At 38.9% G+C, this 27,320-nt stretch overlaps 1 protein-coding gene across 2 annotated transcripts; it reads right to left on the minus strand.

Annotated features, from left to right (window-relative positions):
* Positions 1 to 19,893: 19,893 nt before the first annotated feature.
* Positions 19,894 to 26,489, minus strand: drd1b (dopamine receptor D1b). 2 transcript variants are annotated; one of them, XM_079586927.1, is made up of 2 exons: positions 25,820 to 26,489; positions 19,894 to 25,705 (listed from the first exon to the last, which is right to left on the minus strand). In XM_079586927.1, the coding sequence occupies exon 2, from the start codon at positions 25,499 to 25,501 to the stop codon at positions 24,158 to 24,160; it is 1,344 nt and encodes a 447-aa protein (XP_079443053.1). In that variant the 5' UTR covers positions 25,502 to 25,705; positions 25,820 to 26,489; the 3' UTR covers positions 19,894 to 24,157. The 2 variants fall into 2 exon arrangements, with proteins under 2 accessions (XP_079443053.1, XP_079443054.1); XM_079586928.1 differs by having other exon boundaries at positions 19,900 to 25,627; positions 25,820 to 25,870.
* Positions 26,490 to 27,320: the final 831 nt, after the last annotated feature.

Below are 27,320 nucleotides of genomic sequence, written 5' to 3' on the forward strand. Positions count from 1 at the left end.
GATCTATCCATATGTCTGCTCTTCTCTTTCTCCCAGACGTTTACATTTTTTAACGATTTGAGACATGCATGAAGCGCATGCCGACTCGGTAGATCAGCACGTTACAATTCAAATGTGCGCATCTTCCACAAACGCAAATCAGTTCTGACTGGATCACTTTGTCATGACAAATCACTGGAAGCAATAGCAGGTGAACAAGTGTTTATTAGGACTAGAACACAACAGACTGAATAATACTCAAAGTCAGTGAGGAAGATCCTTCTCAAGTATATGTAAGCGAACACGCTTCTCAGTCCACGAGGCTGGCGGAATCCACGGGGGAATGACGATCAGGCTTAAGTCACACAGGGACTTCGATGGTCTGGTGCTCGGTGCTCGGTGCTCGGTGCTCGGTGCTCGGTGCTCGTGTGCGGTGAAATGGCAGGACACATCCAAAACGACGAAGACAACCCGGAAGACAGCACAAACACCACGAGGACTGCAAGTAACGGATGGACACTGGAATGGAGAGATGAGTGAGTATATGTAGGGAGTGGTAATGAGAAACAGCTGAGGACGGGAACGAGATAATTGCAGACAGCTGGAGCACTGAACAAGCGCGTGAGCGGGACAACGCCCACTCACGCAGACTCACAGACATGTAAACAAACAGTGACACGCGACACAGAGGAAACAATGATTTATCAATCGTGACAGTACCCCCTCTCCTAGGAATGCCTCACGGCATTCCCAGAACTCCTTACCTGTCGATTGTAATCATCGATAAGGGAGTGATCCAGGATGTCACGAGCAGGAACCCAACTCCTCTCCTCCGGACCGTAACCTTCCCAATCCACCAAGTACTGAAATCCACGTCCCCTCCGCCTAGAATCCAGGATGCGATGAACCGAATAGGATGGTTCCCCGTCTACGAGTCGCGGCGGTGGGGGAACCGGGACAGGCGGATTAATACGTGAAAAAAACACAGGCTTAACTTTAGAAACGTGGAAGACGGGGTGAATTCTCCTGTACGCCGGAGGAAGATTGAGGCGGACTGCCACCGGACTAACAATCTTGGTGACAGAAAACGGGCCAATGAATTTAGGAGCTAACTTATTCGACACGGAACGGAGAGGAATGTTTTTGGTAGAAAGCCACACTTTGGAACCGACGACGTATACGGGAGGCCTTGACCGGTGGCGATCGGCCTTGGCCTTGGTGCGCTCCCGCACTTGGAGGAGTGTCTCTCGGGCCCTCGTCCAAGTACGGTGACACCTCTGGATGAAAGCGGGGGCGGAGGAGACCGCAACTTCGGATTCAGCACTAGGAAAAACAGGTGGTTGGTACCCTACACTACACTCAAATGGCGATAGGCCCGTGGATGACACTGGCAACGTATTGTGGGCGTACTCCACCGTAGCAAGTTGTTGACTCCAGGATGAGGGATTCCTGGAGACCAAACATCGTAACGTTCTCTCCAAATCTTGGTTGGCTCTCTCAGTTTGTCCATTGCTCTGGGGATGGAACCCAGAGGACAGACTGACCGTCGCCCCCAGCAAACTACAAAACTCTCGCCAAAATCTGGACACAAACTGGGGTCCCCTGTCAGAAACCACGTCTGTCGGGAGGCCATGTAGCCGAAAGACGTGGTTGACGACTGCCACCGCTGTCTCCTTGGCTGAAGGTAATTTGGGCAAGGGAATAAAGTGGGCTGCCTTCGAGAATCGGTCCACCACGGTCAAAACTACCGTGTTACCCTGGGAGGGTGGGAGGGCGGTGATAAAATCTAAAGCGATGTGGGACCAGGGTCTCGAAGGCACCGACAGCGGTTGAAGTAACCCCGCTGGGGGTCGATTGGACGACTTACCAATGGCACAACTAGAGCAAGCCAAAACAAAATTGTGAACGTCACGAGCCATAAGGGGCCACCAGAATCGCTGCTTAACAAGAAATATGGTACGACTCACCCCTGGATGGCACGCTAGACTGGAACAATGACCCCACCGAATAACGTCTGATCGTAATCCCTCCGGCACAAATAAGCGGTTAGGTGGACACCGGATCGGAGGCGTTACCCCTTCTAAGGCCTTCTTGACCTTCGATTCGACCTCCCAAGTGAGCGCGGAGATAATTAGGGTCTCCGGAAAAATGCGCTCAGGAGTAGATTCGTGTTCGGGACGATCAAAAATACGCGACAAAGAATCGGGTTTGATGTTCTTGGAACCCGGACGATAGGAAAGAGTAAAATCGAAACGACCGAAAAAAAGTGCCCACCGAGCCTGCCTGGAGTTCAATCTCTTGGCGGTTCTAATGTACTCCAAATTCTTGTGGTCAGTCCAGACTATAAAGGGTACCCCTGAGCCCTCCAACCAGTGACGCCATTCCTCCAATGCTAGCTTGACTGCCAACAACTCCCGGTTACCAATGTCATAATTTCGTTCAGCAGGAGATAATCGATGTGACAAAAACGCGCAGGGATGCATTCTGTCGTCTGAAGGAGAGCGTTGTGAAAGCACTGCACCTACCCCCACCTCTGACGCATCGACCTCTACCACAAACTGACGTGAAGCATCAGGGGCAATTAAGATGGGAGCCGAAACAAAGCGGCTTTTGAGTTTGGCAAACGCAACACCAGCTGCGTCTGACCACCTGAACGCAGTTTTGGGAGAGGTCAAGGCAGTCAGAGGTGCGGCTAGTTGGCTGAAATTGCGAATAAAACGCCGATAGAAGTTGGCGAATCCCAAAAACCGCTGCAGGGCCTTGCGGGAATCTGGGATTGGCCACTCTACCACAGCCTTAACCTTGTCAGGATCCATCAACATACCTTCAGCCGACACAATGTGTCCCAGGAAAGGAACCGACTGTGCATGAAAAACGCATTTCTCCGCCTTGACAAAAAGCCCATTCTCTAACAACCTTTGAAGCACTAGTCGTACATGTTGCACGTGTTCCTGGAGAGACGAAGAAAAAATCAATATGTCATCCAGGTAAACATATATGAATTGATCGATCATGTCTCGCAACACATCATTGACTAGTGCCTGGAAGACTGCGGGACTATTGGAAAGCCCAAAAGGCATAACCAAATATTCAAAATGCCCCCTAGGGGTGTTAAAAGCAGTCTTCCATTCATCCCCCTCCCTGATGCGGACCAAATGATAAGCATTACGCAAGTCCAGTTTTGTGAAGAGTGAGGCTCCCTGCAACCTCTCGAAGGCTGAAGACATCAACGGCAAAGGATAAGTATTCTTTACCGTGATGTTATTCAACCCTCGGTAATCAATGCAAGGTCGCAGAGATCCGTCTTTCTTCCCCACAAAAAAGAACCCCGCCCCCGCTGGAGAAGAGGAAGGGCGGATGAACCCGGTTGCCAGAGAATCAGAAATATATTTCTCCATGGCCTCCCTCTCCGGAACTGAGAGTGAATAGATCTTGCCCTTAGGCGGAGACTTACCTGGCAAAATATCTATTGCACAGTCATAGGGACGATGCGGAGGGAGAGAAGCAGCCCTAGACTTACTGAACACTTCACTCAGGTCCCGGTACTCCTCGGGCACGTTTGATAAATCCACGGCTTCCTCCTGAAACACAGGGACAGAAACAACAGAACAGGCAGACACAAGACACGACTTATGACACTCAGTGCTCCAAGCTGAGATGGTTCTGCCCTTCCAATCAATACGGGGGTTGTGCAAGCTGAGCCAGGGGTGACCTAAAACTATGGGTGTGATTTGTGAGTCCGTAATGTAAAATGAAATGGTTTCGGCATGATTTCCTGATGTGATGAGGGTAAGTCCTTCGGTAGCTTGAGAGATGGTGGGTAGATTCTGTCCGTTGAGCGCATTGACAGTAATTCTCTGGGGGAGTGTACGGAGTGGAATCTGTAACTGAAGTGCAAACCGGTGATCCATGAAGTTACCTTCGGCTCCAGAGTCAATGAGTGCGCTGCAGTGGTGATCCTGGGTTGACCATCTCAGTCTTACCGGGAGGATGGTGGAAGTGGATGAGGTCTTTCCTGCGGAGATCCCACCCGATAGTAGCCTCATACTTACTATCGGGCTGGGCCTTTTACCGGACAACTATGAGCAAAGTGTCCAGCGCCACCACAGTACAGACAAAGGCCCTGGGATCTCCGCCTCTCTCTCTCCTCCCGGGAAAGCCGAGCTCGCCCTACCTGCATGGGCTCGGGATCGTGGGGACCGAACGCGTCCAGACCGCTGAACCGCTGATTCTCCATCCCGCCGCGAACCGAGTTGGGTGACGTCCTCTGACCAATCCGAGACAGTCGGGCGTCCACCCTCAAGGCCAGATCCATGAGTTCATTGAGTGAGGATGGGAGGTCCAGAGCGTAGATCTCTCTCTGGACACGTTCGGCCAGCCCATGCAGGAAATGGTCCCACTGCGCCTCCTCGTTCCAGCGACACTCGGCCGCCAGGGTCTTAAACTCGATCGAATAATCCGACACGGGACGATCTCCTTGGCGTAGATCCGTCAAGACCCTGGCAGCCTCCCTCCCCGCGACGGCTCGGTCGAAGACGCGTCTCATCTCCGCCGCGAGTGCCTGGAACGAGGAGCAGCACTGGTCGTGGTTCTCCCACACTGCAGTTCCCCAAAGCGCCGCTCTCCCAGTCAGCAGCGTCAGCACGAATGCCACCTTCGCCTCCTCTCTCTCAAAAGTTCTGGGCTGTAATGAGAAATGCATACTGCAACGTGTTAGAAAGGAACGGCAAAGATTAGGCTCACCGGAGTACAGCTCAGGAGTGGGCAATCGAGGCTCAGACTGAGAGAGAGGCACCGCTGGTGTAGGGGGAACTGCAGGTGCTTCTGGGGGTGCTGGCGCAGTGGGAGGTTGCAGCTGATAGAATCGCTGAGTGAGCTCGGACACCTGTGTGACTAGAGCCTGAATAGCGCGTCCCGTCTCCCCCTGATTGCGATCCTGTGCATCCATCCGGCCAACGCACACACGAATAAATTCTTCCAATGAAGCAGATGAATCACCCGCTGCTCCCGTTTCTTGGTCCATCCGTTCTGTCATGACAAATCACTGGAAGCAATAGCAGGTGAACAAGTGTTTATTAGGACTAGAACACAACAGACTGAATAATACTCAAAGTCAGTGAGGAAGATCCTTCTCAAGTATATGTAAGCGAACACGCTTCTCAGTCCACGAGGCTGGCGGAATCCACGGGGGAATGACGATCAGGCTTAAGTCACACAGGGACTTCGATGGTCTGGTGCTCGGTGCTCGGTGCTCGGTGCTCGGTGCTCGTGTGCGGTGAAATGGCAGGACACATCCAAAACGACGAAGACAACCCGGAAGACAGCACAAACACCACGAGGACTGCAAGTAACGGATGGACACTGGAATGGAGAGATGAGTGAGTATATGTAGGGAGTGGTAATGAGAAACAGCTGAGGACGGGAACGAGATAATTGCAGACAGCTGGAGCACTGAACAAGCGCGTGAGCGGGACAACGCCCACTCACGCAGACTCACAGACATGTAAACAAACAGTGACACGCGACACAGAGGAAACAATGATTTATCAATCGTGACACACTTCCCCAATCGTCCCTCACTTACATTTCCGTCTAGTTTTTATTCGTCATAGTGGTCGTCATTTAAAACAAGGTTTTTATTTAGTTATCGTCTCGTTTTCATCTGTGAAAAAATTTAATTAACACTGCCTAGATTGCATTTTGGCGACAGTACGCAAAGGCGCGTAGTAACACAAGTGGCATTACGCATTCCTGATTTTGTCGCGCATGCGTACCTGCGTACCAGTTATGTGCACCCCTGTTTATATCACACAATTCTGACTTTATATCACACAATTCTGACTTTATATCACGCAATTCTGACTTTATATCACACAATTCTGACTTTATAACACGCAATTGCGATTTTATATCACACAATTCTGACTTTATATCACGCAATTCTAACTTTATATCACGCAATTGCAACTTTACAACACGCAATTGTAACTTTATAACACGCAATTCTGATTATATCACGCAATTGCGACTTTATATCACGCAATTCTGACTTTATATCACGCAATTCTGACTTTATATCATGCAATTTTGACTTTATATCACGCAATTGCGACTTTATATCACGCAATTCTGACTTTATATCATGCAATTCTGACTTTATATCACGCAATTCTGACTTTATATCACACAATTCTGACTTTATATCACACAATTCTGACTTTATAACACGCAATTGCGATTTTATATCACGCAATTCTGACTTTATATCACACAATTCTGACTTTATATCACGCAATTCTGACTTTATATCACACAATTCTGACTTTATAACACGCAATTCTGACTTTATATCACGCAATTTTGACTTTATATCACGCAATTGCGATTTTATATCACGCAATTCTGACTTTATATCACACAATTCTGACTTTATATCACGCAATTCTGACTTTATATCACACAATTCTGACTTTATAACACGCAATTCTGACTTTATATCACGCAATTCTGACTTTATATCACGCAATTGCGATTTTATATCACGCAATTGCGATTTTATATCACGCAATTCTGACTTTATATCACACAATTCTGACTTTATATCACGCAATTCTGACTTTATATCACACAATTCTGACTTTATATCATACAATTCTGACTTTATATCACACAATTCTGACTTTATATCACGCAATTCTGACTTTATATCACACAATTCTGACTTTATAACACGCAATTGCGATTTTATATCACGCAATTCTGACTTTATATCACGCAATTCTAACTTTATATCACGCAATTGCAACTTTATAACACGCAATTGTAACTTTATAACACGCAATTCTGATTATATCACGCAATTGCGACTTTATATCACGCAATTCTGACTTTATATCACACAATTCTGACTTTATATCACACAATTCTGACTTTATATCACGCAATTCTGACTTTATATCACACAATTCTGACTTTATAACACGCAATTGCGATTTTATATCACGCAATTCTGACTTTATATCACGTAATTCTAACTTTATATCACGCAATTACAACTTTATAACACGCAATTGTAACTTTATAACACGCAATTCTGATTATATCACGCAATTGCGACTTTATATCACGCAATTCTGACTTTATATCACGCAATTCTGACTTTATATCATGCAATTCTGACTTTATATCACGCAATTGCGACTTTATATCACGCAATTCTGACTTTATATCACACAATTCTGAATTTATATCACGCAATTCTGACTTTATATCACACAATTCTGACTTTATAACACGCAATTCTGACTTTATATCATGCAATTCTGACTTTATAACACAAAATTCTGACTTTATAACACGCAAATGCGATTTTATATCACGCAATTCTGACTTTATATCACACAATTCTGACTTTATATCACGCAATTCTGACTTTATATCACACAATTCTGACTTTATATCACGCAATTCTGACTTTATATCACACAATTCTGACTTTATAACACGCAATTGCGATTTTATATCACGCAATTCTGACTTTATATCACGCAATTCTAACTTTATATCACGCAATTGCAACTTTATAACACGCAATTGTAACTTTATAACACGCAATTCTGATTATATCACGCAATTGCGACTTTATAACACGCAATTCTGACTTTATATCATGCAATTCTGACTTTATATCACGCAATTGCGACTTTATATCACGCAATTCTGACTTTATATCACGCAATTCTGACTTTATATCACACAATTCTGACTTTATAACACGCAATTGCGATTTTATATCACGCAATTCTGACTTTATATCACGCAATTCTAACTTTATATCACGCAATTGCAACTTTATAACACGCAATTGTAACTTTATAACACGCAATTCTGATTATATCACGCAATTGCGACTTTATAACACGCAATTCTGACTTTATATCATGCAATTCTGACTTTATATCACGCAATTGCGACTTTATATCACGCAATTCTGACTTTATATCATGCAATTCTGACTTTATATCACGCAATTCTGACTTTATATCACACAATTCTGACTTTATATCACACAATTCTGACTTTATAACACGCAATTGCGATTTTATATCACGCAATTCTGACTTTATATCACACAATTCTAACTTTATATCACGCAATTCTGACTTTATATCACACAATTCTGACTTTATATCACGCAATTGCATTTTTATATCACGCAATTCTGACTTTATATCACACAATTCTGACTTTATATCACGCAATTCTGACTTTATATCACACAATTCTGACTTTATAACACGCAATTCTGACTTTATATCACGCAATTCTGACTTTATATCACGCAATTGCGATTTTATATCACGCAATTGCGATTTTATATCACGCAATTCTGACTTTATATCACACAATTCTGACTTCATATCACGCAATTCTGACTTTATATCACACAATTCTGACTTTATATCACACAATTCTGACTTTATATCACATAATTCTGATTTTTTATCACGCAATTCTGACTTTATATCACACAATTCTGACTTTATAACACGCAATTGCGATTTTATATCACGCAATTCTGACTTTATATCACGCAATTCTAACTTTATATCACGCAATTGCAACTTTATAACACGCAATTGTAACTTTATAACACGCAATTCTGATTATATCACGCAATTGCGACTTTATATCACGCAATTCTGACTTTATATCACACAATTCTGACTTTATATCACACAATTCTGACTTTATATCACGCAATTCTGACTTTATATCACACAATTCTGACTTTATAACACGCAATTGCGATTTTATATCACGCAATTCTGACTTTATATCACGCAATTGCAACTTTATAACACGCAATTGTAACTTTATAACACGCAATTCTGATTATATCACGCAATTGCGACTTTATATCACGCAATTCTGACTTTATATCACGCAATTCTGACTTTATATCATGCAATTCTGACTTTATATCACGCAATTCTGACTTTATATCACACAATTCTGACTTTATATCACACAATTCTGACTTTATATCACGCAATTCTAACTTTATATCACGCAATTGTAACTTTATAACACGCAATTGTAACTTTATAACACGCAATTCTGATTATATCACGCAATTGCGACTTTATATCACGCAATTCTGACTTTATATCACGCAATTCTGACTTTATATCATGCAATTCTGACTTTATATCACGCAATTGCGACTTTATATCACGCAATTCTGACTTTATATCATGCAATTCTGACTTTATATCATGCAATTCTGACTTTATATCACACAATTCTGACTTTTTATCACAAAATTCTGACTTTATATCACACAATTCTGACTTTATATCATGCAATTCTGACTTTATATCATGCAATTCTGACTTTATATCACGCAATTCTGACTTTATATCACGCAATTGCGACTTTATATCACGCAATTCTGACTTTATATCACGCAATTCTGACTTTATATCATGCAATTCTGACTTTATATCACGCAATCACACAATTCTGACTTTTTATCACACAATTCTGACTTTATATCACGCAATTCTGACTTTATATCATGCAATTCTGACTTTATATCATGCAATTCTGACTTTATATCATGCAATTCTGACTTTATATCACACAATTCTGACTTTATATCACACAATTCTGACTTTATATCACGCAATTCTGACTTTATATCATGCAATTCTGACTTTATAACACGCAATTCTGACTTTATATCACGCAATTCTGACTTTATATCACGCAATTGCGATTTTATATCAAGCAATTCTGACTTTATATCACACAATTCTGACTTTATATCACGCAATTCTGACTTTATATCACACAATTCTGACTTTATAACACGCAATTCTGACTTTATATCACGCAATTCTGACTTTATATCACGCAATTGCGATTTTATATCACGCAATTGCGATTTTATATCACGCAATTCTGACTTTATATCACACAATTCTGACTTTATATCACGCAATTCTGACTTTATATCACACAATTCTGACTTTATATCACACAATTCTGACTTTATATCACACAATTCTGACTTTATATCACGCAATTCTGACTTTATATCACACAATTCTGACTTTATAACACGCAATTGCGATTTTATATCACGCAATTCTGACTTTATATCACGCAATTCTAACTTTATATCACGCAATTGCAACTTTATAACACGCAATTGTAACTTTATAACACGCAATTCTGATTATATCACGCAATTGCGACTTTATATCACGCAATTCTGACTTTATATCACACAATTCTGACTTTATATCACACAATTCTGACTTTATATCACGCAATTCTGACTTTATATCACACAATTCTGACTTTATAACACGCAATTGCGATTTTATATCACGCAATTCTGACTTTATATCACGCAATTGCAACTTTATAACACGCAATTGTAACTTTATAACACGCAATTCTGATTATATCACGCAATTGCGACTTTATATCACGCAATTCTGACTTTATATCACGCAATTCTGACTTTATATCATGCAATTCTGACTTTATATCACACAATTCTGACTTTATATCACGCAATTCTAACTTTATATCACGCAATTGTAACTTTATAACACGCAATTGTAACTTTATAACACGCAATTCTGATTATATCACGCAATTGCGACTTTATATCACACAATTCTGACTTTATATCACGCAATTCTGACTTTATATCATGCAATTCTGACTTTATATCACGCAATTGCGACTTTATATCACGCAATTCTGACTTTATATCATGCAATTCTGACTTTATATCACGCAATTCTGACTTTATATCACACAATTCTGACTTTTTATCACACAATTCTGACTTTATATCATGCAATTCTGACTTTATATCATGCAATTCTGACTTTATATCATGCAATTCTGACTTTATATCACACAATTCTGACTTTTTATCACACAATTCTGACTTTATATCACACAATTCTGACTTTATATCATGCAATTCTGACTTTATATCATGCAATTCTGACTTTATATCACGCAATTCTGACTTTATATCACGCAATTGCGACTTTATATCACGCAATTCTGACTTTATATCACGCAATTCTGACTTTATATCACACAATTGACTTTATATCACACAATTCTGACTTTATATCATGCAATTCTGACTTTATATCACGCAATTCTGACTTTATATCATGCAATTCTGACTTTATATCATGCAATTCTGACTTTATATCACACAATTCTGACTTTATATCACACAATTCTGACTTTATATCATGCAATTCTGACTTTATATCATGCAATTCTGACTTTATATCACGCAATTCTGACTTTATATCACGCAATTGCGACTTTATATCACGCAATTCTGACTTTATATCACGCAATTCTGACTTTATATCACACAATTGACTTTATATCACACAATTCTGACTTAATATCATGCAATTCTGACTTTATATCACGCAATTCTGACTTTATATCATGCAATTCTGACTTTATATCATGCAATTCTGACTTTATATCATGCAATTCTGACTTTATATCATGCAATTCTGACTTTATATCATGCAATTCTGACTTTATATCATGCAATTCTGACTTTATATCATGCAATTCTGACTTTATATCACACAATTCTGACTTTATATCACGCAATTCTGACTTTATATCATGCAATTCTGACTTTATATCACGCAATTCTGACTTTATATCATGCAATTCTGACTTTATATCACACAATTCTGACTTTATATCACACAATTCTGACTTTATATCACGCAATTCTGACTTTATATCACGCAATTCTAACTTTATATCACGCAATTGCAACTTTATAACACGCAATTGTAACTTTATAACACGCAATTCTGATTATATCACGCAATTGCGACTTTATATCACGCAATTCTGACTTTATATCACACAATTCTGACTTTATATCACACAATTCTGACTTTATATCACGCAATTCTGACTTTATATCACACAATTCTGACTTTATAACACGCAATTGCGATTTTATATCACGCAATTCTGACTTTATATCACGCAATTGCAACTTTATAACACGCAATTGTAACTTTATAACACGCAATTCTGATTATATCACGCAATTGCGACTTTATATCACGCAATTCTGACTTTATATCACGCAATTCTGACTTTATATCATGCAATTCTGACTTTATATCACACAATTCTGACTTTATATCACGCAATTCTAACTTTATATCACGCAATTGTAACTTTATAACACGCAATTGTAACTTTATAACACGCAATTCTGATTATATCACGCAATTGCGACTTTATATCACGCAATTCTGACTTTATATCACGCAATTCTGACTTTATATCATGCAATTCTGACTTTATATCACGCAATTGCGACTTTATATCACGCAATTCTGACTTTATATCATGCAATTCTGACTTTATATCACGCAATTCTGACTTTATATCACACAATTCTGACTTTTTATCACACAATTCTGACTTTATATCATGCAATTCTGACTTTATATCATGCAATTCTGACTTTATATCATGCAATTCTGACTTTATATCACACAATTCTGACTTTTTATCACACAATTCTGACTTTATATCACACAATTCTGACTTTATATCATGCAATTCTGACTTTATATCATGCAATTCTGACTTTATATCACGCAATTCTGACTTTATATCACGCAATTGCGACTTTATATCACGCAATTCTGACTTTATATCACGCAATTCTGACTTTATATCACACAATTGACTTTATATCACACAATTCTGACTTTATATCATGCAATTCTGACTTTATATCACGCAATTCTGACTTTATATCATGCAATTCTGACTTTATATCATGCAATTCTGACTTTATATCACACAATTCTGACTTTATATCACACAATTCTGACTTTATATCATGCAATTCTGACTTTATATCATGCAATTCTGACTTTATATCACGCAATTCTGACTTTATATCACGCAATTGCGACTTTATATCACGCAATTCTGACTTTATATCACGCAATTCTGACTTTATATCACACAATTGACTTTATATCACACAATTCTGACTTTATATCATGCAATTCTGACTTTATATCACGCAATTCTGACTTTATATCATGCAATTCTGACTTTATATCATGCAATTCTGACTTTATATCATGCAATTCTGACTTTATATCATGCAATTCTGACTTTATATCATGCAATTCTGACTTTATATCACACAATTCTGACTTTATATCACGCAATTCTGACTTTATATCATGCAATTCTGACTTTATATCATGCAATTCTGACTTTATATCACGCAATTCTGACTTTATATCACGCAATTCTGACTTTATATCACACAATTCTGACTTTATATCACGCAATTCTGACTTTATATCACGCAATTCTGACTTTATATCATGCAATTCTGACTTTATATCACACAATTCTGACGTGACAGAAGTGGCGGGAAACAGAACAAAGGAAAACAGGGACCAATCAAAATACAAACTGAAAGTATAGACAAGAACAGAAACGTAACACACACTAGTATAGGTATATCGTGGCCATTAGGGTCACGCTATGTCGGAATGCTTCATATCCATCAATAGTACAATCGCAAAAACGTAGAGAAAAAAACAGGTTCGCGAAAATGCACAACTGTTTTACCACAACTCACGACATATTAACAACACCTCAGCAATCACACAGCAACACCTAGGTAACCACCCATAACCTCTTTATCATGCAGAGAGCTTTGCATGGGCAAGCTGCAAGCAATTTATTCAGAAAATGTAAACACCTTGTTGAGTTTTGCATAACAATGAACATTCTTAAAAGAATGAAGTAAACTGAACTGAAACTGAACCAACATTATTCTGATCACATGCTAGCAACAAGTTTTCACGACAACGTTCCCTCAGGGAAAACTGCTCAGGTCTGATAGGATGACAGCAAAGTCGACACAGAGAAAACAAAGACAGAGACAAGCCATCAGCTTTTCACCTCTCCTGACCCCTCATGCACAACATTATTATATATTCAAATTAACATAAATTCTACAATTGGAAATGCATTTAGAATTTATCCTACATAACATTTTTGCACACATTATTACATATTTAAATGTAATACATATGCAAATAAATGTGGTCACATGACAGAATTAGCATACAGTGTCCATGTTTGTGGCATTGCTCCTGTTAAAGCACCATTTCTCTAATATTCAAAGGTGCATTAAACCTTTGGCTATATATGTTTGGCTATATTAAATTGTTTTAATAATATTGGTAAGAATAAGACACGTTACAGTACCTCTAAAACATCATTCATCATTATTTTTGTAACTTTGTCTAATGTTTTCTTGATTACCCATCTTGATTTGATGTTTATTTTATTTTATAACAAGTTAAAATGTATTCATTTTGTTCTGAAGATGAAAAGTCCAATTGCATTATGCACGCAAAAAATGTTTTAAACTAAGTATTCATGCTGCCTTAAATTTTTTAGTTTAGTCAACTTTAAATGTGTTGTATTATGCGACAATTTAGATATTTGAGTTATCTTAAGTCAAATCTGGGAAAGTTATTCTGACACTAATTTTAAGTTGTGATAGCTAATTGCAACTATATATATATATATTGCTTGATGATCACGTATGATCAAAATAGAGTATTGATCTAAATAGTCTTTATAACGAAGTATAAAAAACATGACACTTGTTAATAAAAATAATTGTATATTTTGTTTCAACATGGATGAAAATCTCTGCAGCTCATCAAAAATAAAAAATAGGGCGTCTGTCAAACGAAGGAAGGCTGTTGTGGGTTTGTTTCCGATATTGACAAAAAGAAATTGTTACTTTTGTATCTGAGTAAATAAAATTTATGTCATAAAATCATGATTTCATGATCTGAAGCTGCCTGGCTACTTGACAAATAAAAATCACAAACATGACACTTAATAAAATAATTTATTATGTAATATACATTTTTCTCAAACAAATTAGGAAAATAAAGTGGGTTGAATCCAAATAGCTCTAAATGAATTTTTGAATTGTTAAAATGGTTTCAATTGTCTCATTACACTGAGAAAGATATGATATATTTTGCGATATACACAAAATGATGTATGGAAACTACTTTTTTAGCGATACAACAAAACTTGCTGTTTTTTTTATGCATATTCACTTTGTTGATAATAAAACTGTGCAAAAAGTGGATGAAACTTGGCTATTAAATCATTAATTCATTCCAACTTTTTTAAATAATAATTCATTCAGATTAATTACACATTTCAGATAGACTGCAGCAAAATAACATTTTGTCAGAACCTCTAGTAAATTACATGTCATTTTGTTCAGTTCAGAATCGAGGGAAACTTGTGATTCTCAATTTAAACAGAATCATGCAGCTCTACTATCCATACATCCATCCATCCATAGTTAGTATTTTTATATACTTTTTACCTACCATTTTTTCTATTAAAACTAACATTTATTTAGTTCGTTAAAATTAGTTAGTTGGTGATCTGCCCGAGCCAAAAACAATTAAATACTGTATGTATTGTTTAAAAATTATTATATCAATATTGTAGTGCAATTTACACCACAATAATTATGTTCATGATTTCCCACTGGTATTTTCAAAAGTTATTGCACTTATTTACGAAGGATACAGTGTCAGAAAAACGCATGCTTGATAGGAAAGGAAAGGAAAATCAAAGTAAATATCACTTGTGAATAAAATATTTCCATGCAGAAAAAAGGTCTGTATATAAAATACATAAAATGCTATGACTGATGCTAGACGAAGGACTGATAATTAGTCAAATTTCCACTTCCTAAAGTGATGTGAACGTGTGATTTGAATGCCTCCAGTGTGCCAGTGTTGCTAATAGATGTTTGCTATATTCCCGTTGTGCTGTCACCGAACCTAAGAACTGCATGGCCACAGGCTGCGCACTAACAATCAATCCAGCACTGTAATGTCATAATGCCTCGAGCTCTGAAAAAAGCAGGACAGGCACGCTAAGCTTTTACCGTCAGCTATTGGAGAGCAATATTTCCAAGCACCCACAACACGGTAGTCACAACATTTTAGCTAAAAAAGCAACAGCACAGGAAGTGTCCCAACTGTAAACAAATGAATATTTGAGTCAGCTTCAAATTGCCCCATTAATATTTCATCTGCCACAGCAGCAGAGACAACTATAATGTACTCTGTTTGCACTGAACGTGAAGCTTTGTTTACCTACTGTCTCTGATGCTAACGCTAGCCGCAGCAAGGAAAGGTGCCTCGTTCTTAGAGAGACCGTGAAGAGTCGCTTTCAGAGCGTTGCTTAGTCAAAGTCACATCACGCTGTTATCTATCTCAATGCCTTTCAGCAAGGGCAGCACAGCTTCATATCTGGCAAGAGCGGTGCTGTTCGAGTTTGCGTGCGCTGCTGACTCATATTGGAAATAATGGGAATGCTACAGCTGTCACATGCGTCCCGGGAAAATGAAATCGTGTTATTCCGCACCCGGTGAACAGCCAGGATTGAACTAACATCATCCACCTACCAATGCAAGCAAAGGGGATCTGGTGTCTTTGCATGCATACGTGATATTTTTAGCGAACACTATGCAAGCGGCGGTTTTAAAACAGTGTTCAGTGGTAAAATCGGGCCCGAGCGCCAGTTACATAAGAACATTACAACGGCTCATAGACATCCCTTTTCCACCACAATGAGCATTGCTCCAGGCCAGTCATTAACCTTGACTATGTGTTTTTCCAAACGGGGACCTTGTGAACTCTGGTGCATGTTGGTGGGTTTGTGTGTTGTGTCCGCTCAGAAATAAAGACTGGGTCACATATCTACAGTTGAGACCCCTCAGGGGTCTGTGCTGGGCCTGTGGCTATTATTACTCATCACATTCTCATACTGGCAGCGATGGAGAGCAAGGCATTTGACTATTCATGATACTGTATTTTACACTTGAATGGCCAGCACTGCAACGCCTTATGGAGGAAAACAAGAGCCAAACTAAAAACGCCTTAAAGGCAACCTCCGTGTGCACTGGCTTTGACTCATTCAGCTGTTGTGAGAAATGCATTGTTCTCTGTGTCAAATAAGCATTCAAAAAACATCATAACCTGTTAAGATTGCAATACAATGAAATGAGTATCAAAAAATTCACTCATTTATGATTTATTTGACCTGAATATTTTGTAAAATGTGCTTATATGCTGTTAATCCATCTAGTATCCAAAATCTACATGTTAAAATACAGAATATTCTTTGGTTACTGGTTGCTTTTACAGAACTAGTTACATTTTTTTAGCAATTAACTACAGCTACAAATATAAGGCAACTGCACAGACTTCATGGTGAACAGGAGCATGAAATGGCTGTGATGTAACATCATTGTGCTGTAGAATCTCAACGATTATCTGTGTCTGCACTCACCATCCCTTGTTCACACAAATAACTGTAGCACAGCTCACAGTGTTATTTTTATGCAGTTAATTTAAGTTTGTTTATCAGAAATGTATATTTTATGATTGTCACCCAGTATGCGGTATCTTGATCTCGATCTAAAATCCGCATATCAGAATGATTTCTGAAGGATCATGTGACACTGAAGACTGGAGTAATGATGCAAAAAAATTCAGCTTCGCATCACAGGAATAAATTATATTTTAAAGTATATTAAAATAGAAACCATTATTTTAAATTGTAATAATATTTCACAATATTACAAGTTTACTGTATATATATATATGCTCATCAAGCCTCCATATATTTGATCAAAAATACAGAAAAAACTGTAATATTGTGAAATATTATTACAATTTAAAATAATGATTTTCATTATTAATAAATAAAATAATAATTTTCTATTTTCACACACTTTAAAATATAATTTATTCCTGTGATGCGGGAAGTTTTCAGCATCATTACATTATATGTAATATATATATATATATATTAGTTAAACATCTTCCCGGAGCACTAACAAACAAATAAAACTAAATAAATAAATAAATACTTGCACGTACATTGCTGCTCTATTGTTCTACTAAATATGGTGTGGAAGAACTGCTTGTACTGTTTTGTCCCTATTGGATTAATTAGTTCTTGTAATCTTCTCATTTGTAAGGCCAAAAGCTTCTGCTAATTCAATAAATGAAAATAAATAAATGTGCAAATAAATAAACCCAAAGTGTTCCCCCAGCACTAAAAAAGCTGCTATAGTAACAGACAGATTGATTGACCTGACTAAACACACATGTACATTCTGTATTCATAACTTCACAAATCGTAAACAACATCTAAAAGGGATATGAAAGTAGCAGACATGTTATGAATTAGCTTTTTTTTAGGAACATTTTCAGCTGAATGGATACCGGAGAGAATGCATTCGACTCAAACATTAATAAAGGCATTCACTCAGAAACGGAAATTCTTCCATCAATTATTTCACATTTTTGTTTGGGAAACAAAAAATAAGACATTTATCAGAATGTGCTGCTGCTCTTAAAGTAAATGGTATTTCTGTTAAGCTATAGAAGAGAGGTTTAAAAGTACCATTAAAGGATAAGAATGACTTCAGAAGACTTGGATTATAATATTCAAATTATATGGAATCTTTTTTAACACCTTTTATCGTTTTTGGTGCTTGAACATATTAATCAGTCAATTTGTTTGCATGAAAAAGAGCCACTATAAATAAACTTCTAAGTGTGGAGGAAAAAATATCTAAGGATGAATACATTAATTTTCTTTTCTTTTTTTTCTTTCTTTTTTTCCTTTCTTTCTTTCTTTTTTTTTTTTTTTTTTTTGCTGAACCATCCCAAGATAACATTATTGTTATTATCTCGTTTCTAAAATGGTCCTATCTAGAGAGGACCAGTTTTCCCTAAGGAGGTCAGGTAAATTTGTGTTTGTTTTTTTTCCCAGACTCACTTTTATGATTTTAATCTCCTCTGAATTGAACACATCTGTGTTTTTCTCACACATTCTCAATATAAATTATGTAGCAAATTACCAACTGTTCTTTGGATAACTCGCGGCTCCCTCTGAGAAATCTAATCCCATCCGGATATAGGAATGTTTGTGATTGTGTTATAATAGTTGTTCATATCTTCTCCCCATTTATTTTGACCTTCAACAAATATCGGAACTAAAGCTGAATTACTGCATTCAGCATTTTCATTACGAGCTGAAACCTTTTCGCCCAACTTTCAAGGTAAAATAACACTTTACGAGGTTCAAATTCTGCTGGCATCCTGATTTAAAATGTGTATTAAATCAATAATAAGAGTCTGACCACAGACTGCTCAAAAAGGGCACGTCCAGACAGAGAGCGTTAAAGGGGTAGTTCAACCAAAAATATAAACTACGTCATTCAGGTTTGGGTGATTAAATAATGTTTTTTAATAATTTTGGGGTGAACTATGTCATTGATTCATAACCAGGGGAGTTGGAGCTAGTTCTTGCCTTTGAGTTACTGATACTAATATTCTGGTCTCCCCTATGACCATCCTGTTTTGCCCTCGGATAAAAACCCTTAACTCCAGTTCACTCCAGAGACCCGGTGACATGTCACATTACTCCTCATACCTGTCATCGCGCAAGCCTTCGGGCCACAGAATGACAATAAAGGTTAAAAAAAAAAGTGTGATCAATCAAAGGAGCTGAAGTTTCCTTCTCAATAAAAAATGTTATGTAAATTACCCGATTGAGGACACACTTCTAGCTGACAAAAGTGCGTCATTGATGGTGTAATCAATAAGGATTGATTTTCTGCAAAGAGCTGACCTTTAAATAAAGAATTGGCAGTGACATACCTCATAAAATATTCCGTGACACCTCGTATAGTGAAAATACACAGCAAACAAGATTACAAAAACAACATACACTTTTATTTAGCAAATAGAAAGGGACCGTTTTATACAAACTGTAAACTAGGTACTGTAATAAATTTGTTGGGTATACCTTGAAGAACTGCAGCACACATATGAACCTGTACAGAGACGGTCAGCGATTTTGCCAAGTAGGACATGTTCCCCCGATCGACATCCTTGATGGTCCTGGAACAACATTCATGTCAGCCTATCAAATGTTGAGGTTGGGTTTGAGGTTAGGCATAGGCTTAAGGGAATATACTGGGTTCAGTGCAAGCTCAGTCGTGATGTTGATTACAACAAAAATTACTTTCCGACCCTTATTTTCTTTAGGAAAAGCACAACTCTAGCGTCACAATGGAAATGAATTGGGGCCAATCCGTAAATAATGAAATACTCTGTTTAAAAAATATAGCCACAATATGCATGTTAGCATGATTTTAGTGTGAAAACCCTTTTCTGTGTAAATAAAATTATATCCTGTCTTACGGTGTCATTGCCACAAAAAAAATGATTTAAAGGAATTTACGATCTTAAATAGTGCATTAGTTTTAACAGAAGAATGCTTTTATAAAACTATCGGCTTCACATTTCTGCTCTCAATCCTTCAAAAATTGTCCAAATACACTTCAATTTAATGTGCCTTACTGTAACATAATTTTTTTTTTTTTTTAAAGAAAAACAAGAGTTAAGGTCCTTGCACACAGTCTAAAATACTCAGAAATTTTCCCACGTTAAAAAATAAATACAACCTCACGTTGTGTCAATCATGTTTACACACTGCCTCCGAAACTTTTGTTCGTCATAAAAAAAATTCGGTTTGAGTTAACTTTTCTGAATTTTTCGAATCCGTAGCCAGCATTATGAGAGGTGTTTTGACAATTCAGAGCCATCGTACAAGCGGACCCCAAATCCAGATCTGTTCAGGATCAACTGGTTCACAGAAATTGGTGGTCTTCTTTTTAATATGTGGCTCCAGTATCGCTAGCAAAGCATCAGTCTGAGCCACTGACATCCTAAAGTAAACTTTGAATCGCTCAGGATAATCCCGCTGCTCCTTGATCTACGTAATCTCAGGATTGGATGGACCCAATATTTCCTCTTTCTTTTTCTCTTTTGGAGATTTTTATAATAAAATCATCCTCACTGCCTTAAGACTCTATTTTGTATTATTTTGCGATTTTTTTTGCGATTAATACGCATCAGACTCAATGTGCAAGGTTTCAGTGCGTGACAAATTTTTAGGATGACGAATACGAAAAAAAAACGTATACGAACATTTCGGACTCAAGGCAAGGACCTTTAAACTTATTTCTTGGGAAATATGGTTTCTGTTGATTGAACTTGTGCTGAACCCGGAATATTCCTTCAAGGCTGAGGTTGGGGCTTCAAAAACATTACCAACCAATCCGGTTTCAGCGGTAGATCATGTCAATGTCAGGACAATGTTGTTCCAGAACAAACAAAACAAGTTAATCCAGGATCACATCCTACTTGATGGGATCACGGAAACCGGTACAGTGCTTTAACTGCATGACAAACCCACATGAAAACATCATGTACATTTGTTCCCTCTACTCACAATTAAGGACTTAAAGATAAAAAAAGCACTTGTGTTCACATCTCTATTTTAACATCTTACAACACAGTTTTTTCTCCCGTTTATGTTACAATGCGTATACTCGTTGACCATCTGAGGTTAAGGTGTCAAATAGTCCTTTTTGTATCACCTTGGAATGAATGTCCATAAACTGTGGTACAATGCAGCTGATAAAGTAATGTTTCAAGGGGGTTGTGCTGCCACCGTCACACAGTATTGTAAGTTCTTGCCATTGTCATTGCAGTTGTCATTTTCAGCCTTCTCCAAAAGAAACAGAAAATGACAGCTCTCAACCTAAAATCACTGGTGTGTGTAAGTATACAGAGCAACACCTGCAAAATCAAAAGATAAACCTGCAATCTTTGGTAAGAAAGAAAATGAGCAACTTGGCCCACTGTTGTGTTATTCACTTCTAATTAAAAGACTACCCGTGGTTCCCCAGCAATCCTGGGAATACCTTAGCGTTTGCAATAAAAGAAGCACCTGGGACTTCTCAGAATGTCACTAAGGTTCATTTTAAATGCTAATCGCTTCGTTGGAGAAAATAAGTCCAATGTTGCTTAACTGAATGCTGCCGAAACCAACCATCCTAAATATTCCAACATTAGCATTTGAGTTTGACACGTGAAGGTCATTAAGACAAACTTCCTGGAACTAAATAAAACATATAGCTGAATATTTCCATAGCAGCATTATGAAGAACGGGTCTTTGACAGGCGGGTGAGTAAACAGAGTCTTTTGGAAAATTCCCTGGAGCAAATGTCCAATTTTAGACAAATATGTGTACTGAAGTCTCTGTTTATCTAGTCTTTCTCTCAAATTTGTCCAAGTTGCACGTACATATTCACTTACTATGTTACCGAACGGTTGAAGTTGATTCTGTCAGGCTTTCAGACAGAAGGAGAATATTAGAGTAAGAGAGAAGGACACTGGCAAAGTCTGCTGATCATGATGTCCTCAGCATTTTGGCACAGAGTATTATTGAAGGCAAAATATTAGAGATTTCCTCTCAGTTACATGAGAGTCAGTGTGAACTAAATGGGTTTCTATGATCAGCTAAAAATGGGCAAACTGATCTGAAAGCTACCGTCATTGATTTAGAGTAAATATGTTGGTCTGGTTTGTATCTTGCTTGCATTTTTCCCCCCCTAATGCACTCAGAGAACAAGCTCATGCGCGTCAGTTCTTTCAAATCCTGAAGTTCATGGGAAGCGCTCGATGGATGGTAGGCCCTGGAATTAACTTAGATCAAGGGCAGTTACGTAACCAAACAAAACAGCTCAACAAATTATTAAAAGTGGGACAGCAGTTTATACGCCACAAATTCTGTTTGGGCAAGTGAGCTAAAGTGTTCCAAGGCAAATTGAGAGACAATGTACCTATGGATGTGACGTATGTTGGTAATCATACACCCTCCAATCTGACAGCTGACATAAGAGTCAGGGGCTGGATTCTGCACAATAAACTATATGCATGATGCAAGATGGTTTTCATCCTGGATATGCTTGGAAGCACTAGAAAGACCTACAGAGTGCTTCCTATGGTGTTTCCGGCAAGGTCACAACATCTTTCTGGGTGGCTGGGCAGATGTGTTGCATAAGATGCAGTAATTACATTTTTCCATTGTGCATTAGTGGTATTCCACACTGTCCTAGAGCAAAGTTCATCCACATCGAGTTGGCAAAAGAAACGGTTTAAAGGCAGCCGTGGTGCCTGCAACTACTTTTGTACGTTTAAAGTGGATGGATTTAAAGAGGAAAAGCAGAACTAGGATCCACATGAGACTTCTTCTAACATTTAAATACACCCTGTGATGGATACAAATATATATGTGAGCATAATGACGATTGAAATGTAGGTAACGGCCGGTGAGATTACTGCTGGGATCATATTTTCCCTGTGCTGTCCTGCACTGTGACATGTGTAGGGCTAACGGTGAGGAAGGGGGTTGGGTGAGTTCTTTGACATCTAAGCATTCAAAATTACATCCAAATTTCATGGCCACTTCCACAGCTGATAAATCACACAGCAGAAAAATCCACTGCCCCCTGACTTCTTTGACATCACACCAACGCACACACAGAAGACAAGGTAAGAATGGCTACTGCTCTCAAGTCACATTATGGGGTGGTTTGCACATACAATTTCACAACTAGCAGCGTATGGAGACGTTGACTCAGCCAACTCTGATAAATGGTGAAAAATATAAACAACACTATGTACATTTTATTGTCGACAGTAGACGCAACCAAGTTTCACTACTTGTGAGCCATTTACGTAAACTCACCTACAAGATATTTTACTAGTGACCTAACTCTTGTCCTTATACTAACAACAGTAGTTTAACCACAACCACATGGGCATGCACATGTATACACATTTCAAATTCATAACATGTATACATATGCATACACGGTTTATTCACATTACTTTCCATTGATGTCTTGCGACAACTGACCTGTTAAAGTCAATAATAAATGCTGAGAATATTTTGCAGATAGTTATCCAGCATAAAGTGCCTTCAATTGGAACATTCGTTTGTTTTCCGCAAGTTTCATTTAGTCCAAGAATTGTTATTAAGGTCCTCAGTGAAGCTTTTTTTTTGGATTCAGTACCGTATAGAAACAAGGATTTTTTGTTGGGGTCAAATCTCACCCAATACTCAGCAGGGAACGGATTTGTGCTGCCCGTTTTGTGTTATGGGGTTGATCTTTTCTAGCGAGATTTCCGCATCGCTATCCAAGTTATCCGACATGGAAGGTGACAGTTTCTCAAAGGTCTTTATCCCAGAGTCGTCCTCCTTCTTCTGGGTCTCCTCCTCCTGGCAGAGGATACTGTGAGGGATCACATAGTTGCTGTTATTGCCCTCTTTGGGGATGTGGCCCTTAGGCTGATACTGAGAAGTAGACGGAGGGCCACCGTTGTTGTTGATACTCACAATCTCTATAGAGTTGCTGCCCGGGCAGAGCCGATGACAGCCCAGCAGGATGGAGAACGCCTTGCGGAAGTCAGCATTGAAGGCATAGATTATGGGGTTGAGTGAGGAATTGGCCCAACCGAACCAGACGAAGACATCGAAGGTGGTGGAGCTGATGCACAAGAAGTCGCTCTCGCTCTCGTTCGGGTTGCAGAAAGGAACCATGCAGTTCAAGACGAAGAAGGGCAGCCAGCAGAACACGAAAACGCCCATGATGACCGAGAGGGTCTTGAGAACTTTGGTTTCACGCTTGAAGGACATCTTGAAGGAACTTTCGGACTCCATACTGCCATTGTTACCCATGCTACTGTGGCGGTTCTTGGCGCTTTCGGCCGCTCTTTCTAGCGCAGAGATCCGGCGTATCTGCTTCTGAGCGATGCGGTAGATGCGGGTGTAAGTGACCAGCATAATGGCCACAGGTATGTAAAAACTGATCAGGGAAGAGGAGATGGCATATGTCCGATTAAGGCTGGAGTCGCAGTTGTCTGGGGGAAGCTCGCCGTAGGTGCCGTTCAGATCCGTGTAACTGGTTGTCTGGGCTTTGTGCCAGTTTAGCTGCACAGGGATGAAGGAGATGAGGATGGACAACGTCCACGCCACGCTTATCATGATGAACGCCACCTTGGGCGTCATCTTGCGCTCGTAGCGGAACGGGCTAGAAATGGCCCAGTAGCGGTCCACGCTGATGACGCACAGATTCAAGATGGAGGCGGTGGAGCACATGATGTCAAAGGCCACCCAGACATCGCAGAAGGCGCCGAATGGCCAAAAACCTACAATCTCGGTGGCCGCTTTCCATGGCATTACCAAAATGGCCACCAGCAAGTCAGAAATAGCCAGCGATATAACAAAGAAGTTGGTGACTTTTGAGCGCAGGTGGCGAAACTTTGTGACGGCAGCGCAGACCAATGTGTTGCCCAGTAAGGTGGTCAGGATGAGGAGCGAGAGAAAACAACCGGTCAGAACTCGCTTCGACGAACCACGCTGCGACACACTGCTGTCCAGAATCGTGGAGTAGTTCACATCCATGGCTTTTTCACCGAGTTGAATGAGCAGTCACCCCATAATTCCAGACCAAACCAAGAGTGCTTACACAGGAATCGGAGCAACTAGTTGATCTGCTTTGTCCGTCGCTATGCTGACTGTAGCAGTCATCTTGCAAAACAAATATCATAATTTCAATGTTAAAATCTCTTGAGGAGCTCAAAAACGGATCCATGATCTCCCACAGACCTTCCCAATGAACATAATATGACCAAAAGAAGAAAAAAGACATACATTTAGTCTAGTAATTACTTAATCATGCTTATATAAATATTAGCATCAAATTAATTTCTGCTTTCATACCTTGTCAGTTTGTTCATGGTCCCACAGCATACTCTCCAAAACAGGTTAAGCAAACATAGGCAGGCGTGATGATTAGCCTTATATATGAGCTTATCGATAGTATTGATCAGATTGCTGCTGCGTTGGTCTGATTTGTCCCCGCTAATGACAGCGCGTCCGTGTCATGTTGTTCCCAAAGCAGACTCTGTTACAGAGAGGGAACGGGTGACAGTTCGTTTAAGAAACAACAAGAGATGCGCATTTCACATCGTTTCTGTCGAATAAAATTTCTCCGCTCCTTTTTTTTTCTTCAAGCTTTTTTGCCAACGGGCTTCACTTAACTGGCAACAAAGTCCTCTTTGCGGTGCGTTCCTGTATACATCCAGTATTGTGTTGCGTTCAGCGCATCTCAATTCGCGCGCACTTCTCACGTTTCAGGCGTCCGATTTGTCCCCGTTCCATCTTGTGCGTTAAGACAAACATATTCCTGCCTTTTAGGTATCCTTAAAAGTGGTTTTAAAGCGTTTGCATCCGTCCTATAAGGAAAGGCTGCTGTCGTCCCAAGCACATCATGTGGAATTACAGCTCATACTCACTCGTCTGGTCGCGCAGCATCACATGTGCATCAGCAGTGGCAGTGGAGCGTGCATATTCCTACAATGTCAACTTTACAATTCATTACTAAAAAACGACACTAAAGAGATTTTTTTTTTAAAACTATTGTTTTTAAAAGTATATGCACCGTTACAATTGCATGTCTGCCTGTCTCTGGAGATTGATGCAAACAGTCTTGAGCATCATCGGCTTTGTTTATGGCAGTGCAATAGTTTGCTCGAGTTTTTCAGAAGGCTTGCAGTCTGTGCTGGTCTCTCTCAGAGAAGCATGTCTGAGTTATGGCAAGTTATGTCAAGCCATTTTAACATGTATTTCTTCCAACTATAGCCTATGTCTTTTTTTTTTTTTTTTATAATAGTAGGCTAGGCAATCCAATTGAGACTATATTTTTAAATTACTTTGCACAGCACTTATTCCATAGTGACTAGTATAGTATATAAGTATAGTATATAATATTCATTCTTATTTATTTTGCAATTTGTCACCATCCCAATAAATGATAAGAAACTGTTCCACTGTTGCTAGTAACAAATTGCATTTATTTTTTGTCATATGGCTATCAGATATTAGATATTCACTCACTATTCCAATTGTTACAGGTACTTCAACCAGTTTTACTCATAACTACATTAAGTGGTAGTTTCACTTTCTTTAGTTAATTTTAACTAAACTATTCAACATTCTGACTATGTATGACTAGTAAAAAACACTAATGAGATCATAATACTATAGTTGTGATAGATATTTGTTTCATATATAGGTTCATTTATCCAGCAGTACCAAATGAATAAATACTAGTTGGACTATTTAATACATACGTAGCTGCAACTGAAATTGGAAGAAAGAAAAAGACATGCTGGTCACTTGTGGATTACTTACTATCAATTTAAAAATAAGGGCTAGTAAC

Source organism: Phoxinus phoxinus (genome assembly GCF_949152265.1).
Source record: "Phoxinus phoxinus genome assembly, chromosome: 17".
Lineage (NCBI taxonomy): Eukaryota > Metazoa > Chordata > Actinopteri > Cypriniformes > Leuciscidae > Phoxinus > Phoxinus phoxinus.